This window comes from Mesitornis unicolor, unplaced genomic scaffold, assembly GCF_000695765.1.
Source record: "Mesitornis unicolor isolate BGI_N332 unplaced genomic scaffold, ASM69576v1 scaffold43705, whole genome shotgun sequence".
NCBI classification, from domain to species: Eukaryota; Metazoa; Chordata; class Aves; order Mesitornithiformes; family Mesitornithidae; genus Mesitornis; species Mesitornis unicolor.
The window spans coordinates 16,214-24,470 of NW_010187020.1; the positions used below are offsets into that span (position 1 = coordinate 16,214).

The following is an 8,257-nucleotide window of genomic DNA, read 5'->3' on the forward strand; positions in this document are numbered from 1 at the left end:
CCCCAAAAAGGCCCACGAGTGACACTACACAAGTCAGAGTGCGCTGCTGGTTCACTCCCTCACAAGCTAATTCCACCACTGAAAGAGTCATGCAAAGGTGCATGCAAAGTTCATCCTACATACAATTATTTCTCATTCTATAGCTGCTTTGATACAACTGATACTGCTGATTTGATTCGGCTATCACAGCATGTATGGTGTTACTGGAATAGAGAGTACAGAAGCAGCGTAACCACACATCTAATATTCTATTTCTTCATAGAATTTACATTATAAGATGCAGTAAGACAATAAAGAAGGTTAAACATCTCGGCGATCACTGTTGAGCTAAAATAGATCTGAGATGCATCCATTATCTGCTACTAAAAAGCAGTATGTAATACAGCACAAGTGCAGCAATGTATTTGAACTTTCAGGAGATTAAATTTCAACATTATTGCATTAGGAAAAAAAAACAAACTAGTAATCCAATTGTCAGTGCTCAACCCAGACACCAGCAGGGTTATGAGATAATCTGAAAGACACCCCCCTCTGCTTCCTCGCCCAATTTACCCAATTCAATTTGGAGTGCTAGGAACACCCTATTTCACAAACCGATTTTTCAGATAGTCCTGACTTACTTGGAACGGGAAGCACAACAGGAGGTGGTGCCTGGGGATGTGCCTGTGGAACCGGCAGCCTCATATTTCGAGCTGGACCTGGCAGAGGGGGCAGGAGCATACCAGGAGGAGGAGGAAGGCCCGGAGGTGGAGGAGGAAAAGGGATCATACTTGGCAAGGAAACTTCATCTACTACTAAAGGATCATTTCCATGATCAAACTGGCAGAGATCACCAAGTACACAAAATCCTCGCTCTGCAAAACAGAACAGCATTATCAGGAAAAAAAATTGATTGTAGAATCTCAGTTTCTGCTGGAATTTCCTCCTAAGGAAAACAGGCAATCACTGATCCAACATTACATTATCAGATGAGGTTTCAAAATAACTCAAATTAGAATAATCTTCCATAAAAGCATAGAAATATACTTGCATCCATCATAAAAATTGTGGCAAAAAAGCCCAAACAAGTCAGAAGTACCACCTGTTTTATATTAAACACATACTGCAATCTTCATCAGAACTGCCAGTGGTTGAAGTATTTGCCAAGCATATACAGAATTGTGAACAAACTCCATATGTTCTTATCCAGCAACTGTCTGTCAGATTGTGTCTAAACCGCTTCCACTAAGACCTGTTACTTCCCCAGTAAAACAGAGGTCATCTACGCATCTTCCACATACGAGGTGTGCTCCACATGCTGCTGCATTTCGACTTGCTGCCTCTATCTAGTGAACACCTTAAAAAGTCACAGAATAATTGAAGCAAGGTATGAAAATGAAAACTAAGAAACAGTTTACCATCATAATCTCGACATCTTCTTTTCGGAGGAGGGTTTCTGCCAAACGAGCTGGGATTGCTATGATTGTTATAGTAATTCGACCAGCTCTCTGTTGTGCTCTCAAGGTGGTGTGCAGGTGCAATCACAGTCACAGCACTGGGAATAGATTGTGCAGAGGAATACTGGTCAGAGGATTTACTGGGAGACATGGAGACCGGATTATACGAGCCTTCCACGTCATTTCTTTCACTCTTGAATTTTGATCTCTCTCGGTGCTCTGTTTAAAAACACACAAAAAAAACCACCTTAGGTAAAGTGTTCATGCTTTTTCCTGTATATCACAGCCTTGAAAAAAAGACACTGCACATATAAACATTTCCTTAAATACTCAGTATTCTGCATGTTAAACTGTTCGTGAAGGAGCTTAGTCTTACCCACAGAATAGAATTAAATATAATGATAACAGGGTTTTAACTTCAGAAATCTGAATGTTTTCTTTCCAAAACACATTTATTTCTCTACCCCTTATGCCATTCTGGATGACAGCTCTCTTAAAGTAGAAAGGGATGGAGGGGAAGCCTGGAACAACAAAACTATCCCCCCACCCTTAACTAACGTGGTCTCAACATGCGCTGAATTCTGTTGTAATCTGTGCCTCTTTCTCCATCTGATCCAAATTAGCCCTAAAAGAACAATGGATCACGTGGTAACCGCCTTCAACTACAAAGAAAGTTCCTCTATAAAATACACAGTAACAAAGTGAAAAGGAGGGTAATACTATTTTGCAAGATAGATTTTGGGGGGATGAAAGGAAAAAAAAATCAACAGCTTTGTCAACACACACAGCACACAAATATCAGCTACCAACATGCACTGGTATACACCTGTGGAGAAATTAAGAGGTTAGCAAAGAAGAAAACAATCCCCTTAATAATCTGACTCCGAAGAACAGCATCTTCAGCAATAATTTCCGGAACACCAAGTTCTCCAGCTTGGTTTTGCTCCAACTCCTCCAGGACACGAGCAGCCTGGCAGACCGTACAGCATGCAGCAGTCCCTGCACATCACTGCCATCCGATGCTCCCCTAAAGCGGCACCTCAGGTACTCACCAGTGCTTCTGCTCGCATCACGGTCTTTGCTTCTGCCCCTGCTGCGGCTACGGCTTCGACTCAAGCCCCTGCTTTTACTACGGCTTTTACTCCTGCCGCGTCGCCAGCTGGACTTCTCTCTGTACAAGTCACTCCTGTCATAGTATCGGTCATAGTCCCTCCATTTGCCATCATCCCTCTTCTTCTCTCTGGTTCTAGAAAACACACGTGGACCACATTTATGAAAAGAGAAACCAAACTAATGAACAAGCCTGCAAGAAGACACTGTTCATCCTTCCCACCCAATTTGGATGGCAAAACATTCAAATCAGAATTTGCCAATTTACATAGAAAAGCACAGATCTCAAAACTGAATCATTAATTCATAGAAACCAGAAACAGGAGGACTGAGAAGAATGGGAAAGGTGAAAAAGTTAACAACCAGAATAGAACATGTTTTAAGTGATTCTGACACCAGGTAACAACCCTCCCAACCCCTAAAGACCTCCCCAGCAATGCTCTTCATTTATATAGCAAGGGAAAGAAGGGAATGGATGACATTCCTAGGCACTAACATTCAAAAAATAGCCATTTTTCTGGAAGCGACCAACATCTAGTGAAGGGTTCTCACGCACGTGATCAGGATATAGGTAGTACATTGCAGATAAAAAGCAGGGAGAAAAATCACTATATTTATGAAAAAAATCACTACTTAAAATTCACACTTAAAGATTGCCAGCAAATGCCAGCAAAAAGAGTATATAATATTCTGGTTCAAAACTAACCTTTGTTCACTGGAATCTGCACGGCTTTTCTGTGGACTAGAATACTTCTTCTTCCTGCTCTCCCGTTCTTCTTCAACTGACTCTTGAAAATTCTGTTTATGAGACAACTACCAACCAAGAGTGAGGATCACTTCTCTTTTCATGAATGAGAACTGAATTCAGTTCAAGTTACAGTCAGCATCCCACATAAAACCCAGTATTTAAGTATTACTTTCACAGAGTACTTAAGCACTACAAGTAATCAAGCACTAGAGGTGGTTGGGCTTTTTGTTTCGAATCTTTCAGGTTTTTCTGCAGAGGAGGTGCTCCAAAAATAAAACTACTGATATGTTTTCAAATGGGATTCATGAAAGACAAGTTCTCTATCTCTGTTATACTCTGTGTCCTTCACTTGCAGGAAAACACCGAGCTATATGACAAATCATCGAGGCCCACTGATCTTGAAACAGCTACTTAAAGTCCCGATGCTGTACAGATGTCCTATAAAGCTGTCCTAGATACCCTCTTTCCCCTTATTCCTACCCCCAAACCCAAGCCCCCCAAGCCTCCCCCTTCTCCCCTACCAGAGCACTGGTTCAGTCAACCAAAGGTACCCCTAAAAAACCTCCATAAATTATGACAGCAGTCTGAGAACCGATTGGAAAATTATTACAGAGAAAATCTTGTATAGCTGCAAATGATGAACTTTCATCACCAATGCTACTTCTGTAAATTGCCGTGATAATTCTGGGTCTCGTGCTCAGATAAAAAAAGGACACCAGAAAGGAAAGAAAAAACTAACCAGCAACTTCAATGTAAATGAAGTGATGAACTGTGCTGTCAAACAAGGACCTGCATTCAGCAGTACAACACAACACAGCTTTGTTTTGGGTGACTGATGGATTTCCATCTGCAATCATTCGTCACCTTCAAGAGCACGGGCCAGTTTTACCTCTGAAGACAGAACAAGTAACTCCAGCAAGCTCTTTCCTTTGTGGGATTTTAGGGTTGCAGGCAAAAACACAAATCTGAATACCCATTTAGTATGGCTGTCAAAACAAATGCTCCTGATGGTCCATCCATAAAGACAGCTGCAGTTTTTGCTCTTAACACTGCATGACATAAGCACCCCTGGAGCAAGGGAAAGGATTAGAATTTCATATCTACTCTGTGACTTTATTTGCATCTTTCCTCTAGTAATTAACACACACATTCAGCCTGAAGTATCTTTGCAAGCTGATCAGAGCATATGGAATTGAAGAACATTTACTTCTAGAGCAATTTTTCCCCAGCCCTCTCTCAAAGCTGGTGTATTAGGATGCTACAAACACAGAGAAGAGGTCTCTTCCTTTGGAAAATCACCAACTTAGAAGAAAAAAGCATGGATCTTAGAGAAGTGATAACAGGATTATACAACAAAGATTTAGACAGCTATGGAAATATGAGTTCACTTTTCTCAAAAAACTTGATCATTTTTAATTTCGTCAATAGAACTTAAAACCAAGATAAAAGAACTACCTCGCTCTCAAAAGTAATTATTCCTCAATACTGAGGCCACCACATTTCACTGATTTTCAGTATTACTAAAGACAATTAAAATAATTGCTATTCCTCACAGGATATACAAAATTGGACAAGGAAATGTTTTTGCTTCTTCCCCCTCTCTTAAGCCCTTCCAAATCACTATCAGCTTGCACTGCCAGGGACACCTGAACAGGATTTGTGAATGCTGCTGATCTAGATCAAAGGCAGACTCTACAAAGGGATCTTAAAGTGTCCTTGTCTGAACGGTCATCTTCCACTTTTCACAGATCTCTGCTCACAACAAAGTGGATTTTTCTTTCACTTTTTGCCTCACAAATGTATGGGATGGCTAATTGGGAAGTTAGGGGCAGGCAGGTAGAGAAAATAATGTTACCTCCTCCTTGACGACTTCTTTTTCCTGACCTGCAGGCTTTGCTTCTACTTTTGTGGGTTCAAGAGAAGGAAGATAACTCTTTGTGTACAGACTTTCAAAAAGTTTATCTACAAAACCTGAAGTTTCTGCAGATAAAGAACACAGGAAAATATTGTTACACACTGATTTAAGGGCACTGATAGATTTACCAGAGAAGCCCCTGGAAAAAAGTCATGCAGGTGAACTGCTTACAGCAGCATCTTCGATTAACAAACATAAGCTTCATTCAAGGAGCTGGGATTAAATTTGTGGAACTCGAGACTGTTTATTCAGACAACAAAATTCATCAGCTGTACCCAAGACAGCAACAAGAGACCTTTCCTTCAATCCCATTTATAACTTTGAAATGTTCCAAGGGGCAAGCGTGACTGAAACTTATAACCAAGGAACAAGCCTGGTTATTCCATCAGCTGCAGTTAGCAGCCTCTTCACTCTTCTGAGTGTAAATCATTCACAGAAAACCAATTATCAATTAAACATCACATCACAAAAAATGCACAGTAACTTCCCAGCAAGTGCCAAAACTCCATTGTTCAAAACCTTGAATCTGAACCACATTGCTAGGAGAAACTCACCAGAAGCCTAAAGGATTAATCTGGACCAGTTTGGGCCAGGTTTTCAAAAATTATTGAGCTTAAGCCAGAGAAGCTTCTGGCAGCACGACAGAGATGTCAGAACGAAACCGCCAGCTTTTATTTCAGAGGCTTTCCTCTTGCCCACCATGAACAAGACCAAGCAACACAATTTAACCCTAAGATTTTTTTTCCCAATCGCAAGATCGTTATTGCTTCACTCCACAAGAAATACTCCATTCAAATTAACAAATATTTTGAAGGTAACAACGGTGCATCATCCTCCCTCCTCCCCCAGTGAAATGAAGCAGAGCAGCAGGGAGCACAGTACCTTTCTGCAGAAAGACATCCAGTTGATCCGCACAGAAAGCTTTCAGCTCTTTCTCTGGTTTGTCTTTCTTGACTAACGCCACGACATAGTTGGCTAAGGCCGAGGGGTCTGCGTCACATCTGCCGAGAGAAAGAACCGCTGAGAAAGACCCGCTCTTGATCCTGCCGAGGCATCGCAGCCCCCACGCTGGGCAGTCACTGCCACAGCAGAGCCACCCAAGAGAACCTGGCACCAACACAGCCACACTGGGACCACTGAGCCAGCAAAGGGGTTGGTTTCGATTGCAGCACAATATTTAATTGCCTTGTGACCGTCCCCCACTGCACCTGACACCGTACCCACTCCTTCCCGAGCTTCACATAGGAAAAACCTTTCTGCTTTTTTCAGAAAGATCCCATTCTAGGGCAACGGAGCAGATGCCATCACTGCTTAACTTTCTCTAAGCACAGCAAGCACCACCAGGTGTGACTGCACGAGAACAGCAGAGCAAGAACCAGGGAAGCCACTGCACAATTACTGTAAAGTACCAAAGCGGTTTCAAAGCATTAAAGCATTACCATCATGAAAAGCAGTTCAGAAAGATCTGAAAGCACATTTTAAACGTGCACACAGATATGTTCTGTACAGCTCAGGTTACTGTGCCCAATGCACTGGGGCTTTCTTTCCCCAGGGACTATGTCCATGCCTACAGATTTTACAGGACTCCTTGAGCACGGGTAAAAGGCCTAAAGGAGTGCAACTATGAGGACAGGTTCACTGCCTGCACTGCCCAAGCCCTTACCCAGCTTCACAAAGATCAAAGACAGCCAACACTGTGTGGTACGCTCCCACCAATCTTCACGTTGGATATTGCTTTTGATTTCATTATTCGGATAGCAGACAAACACAAAGTATGAACTAGATTAACAGGAGTAAATGATGAAAGAGCAGCTCCTCACTTTGCCTCTAAAAAGATGTGGATGCAACCTATCAGATGGTAGGTACGAACCTAAAACAGTTTGATGATTTGAAGTTGGGTTTGTCTGTTTTTAAGATTAACATATAGAGAGGCAATTGTGTCTTTTCTAAGGACATTAGCTATGGAAATAGAAGGAAACAGTGTAAAGTATATGGACCTCAAAATAATCTGGAAAGCAAACAAACAAAACACAAAAAGCCACGCAGATGACAACGGGTTAAGGAAAACAAAACTCCTCAATGAGCAGCCAGTCAAGCAGCTCTACTTCAAATTAGTTTGCTCCCCGTTTCCAACATCCGACGAAAGCCGAGTTAAATGTAGCAATTAACAACAAAGAAACCACAGAGTTTACAATTCTTACACACACAAAGAGAAATAAACTGTTTGTCATATATTTGGTGCCAGTGCCCAGACATAACTGCCTATAAACCTCCAATTTGCACTAAAGCAGGTGGTCCATCACTCTGTAACCATTCCCATCCTTTTCTCTGTGGATTAGTTTCTCTGGGGCATTACATTAAACCACACGTTACAGGTCCGTACACTCTCCAGGTTCACCGTTTTATATTTTCTCTGCCGGATCCCCCACTGTCAAGACCCACTGGGAAATGCTATGGTGGCCTGCCACGAACCCTCGTCTCCAGCTCATGGGATGCTAGGCAGCACGGCAGGAGGCCAACGGGAACTGGCAGTGAAGGGTAGGAGCAACAGTTACAGACTTTCAGAAGGCTTTGGTCACGTATCAGAGAGATGCTTTATCTTTCAAATGACAGAAGGAAAGTCATGAAGGATTTTCAAAGGCCTGCTACTGAACAGCTACTGCTGAGTAAGGCTTATTTAAAATACAAAAACAGAGAAGTATCTGTAGAGGTATTAGCTACACATTGTAAATGTACGCTCTGCAGCTTCAAACGGGTCCTGGTTTTACTTTCTGCAGAAACTATAAGGCCAGCTAGTTACCGCAAAGTTAGCTTCCTTCAGAAAACGGTGGCCAGAGACGAGACTCGGCCGAGCAGAGTCACAGCCGTTTTCATCACCAACGCAAAACCCCTCCAAACAATCCTCTGCCAGCCCTCGTCAGAACGGAGACACAACCCGCGCTCCAGGTCCCTCTGCCGAGAGCTGACCCGAGTCCCGCACGTCCCCAGCAGCTCCCCCGCCTGCTCGGTAACCGCCCGCAGCTCCGAGTCAGGGGCTGCGCTGCCCTT

The 8,257-nt window shown here is 42.7% G+C and overlaps 1 protein-coding gene across 1 annotated transcript in view; it reads right to left on the reverse strand.

Moving 5' to 3' along the window:
• RBM27 (RNA binding motif protein 27) overlaps positions 1-6,288 on the reverse strand; it is a gene marked incomplete at its 5' end in the record, with an annotated part of 19,018 nt that extends 12,730 nt beyond the window's left edge. The window contains 6 exons of the mRNA XM_010185305.1: positions 621-854; positions 1,398-1,655; positions 2,489-2,682; positions 3,253-3,344; positions 5,150-5,274; positions 6,092-6,288. Of these exons, the coding sequence (XP_010183607.1) occupies positions 621-854; positions 1,398-1,655; positions 2,489-2,682; positions 3,253-3,344; positions 5,150-5,274; positions 6,092-6,288 (1,100 nt within the window). The remainder of the gene's footprint in view (positions 1-620; positions 855-1,397; positions 1,656-2,488; positions 2,683-3,252; positions 3,345-5,149; positions 5,275-6,091) is intronic.
• Between the last annotated feature and the right edge of the window lie 1,969 nt (positions 6,289-8,257).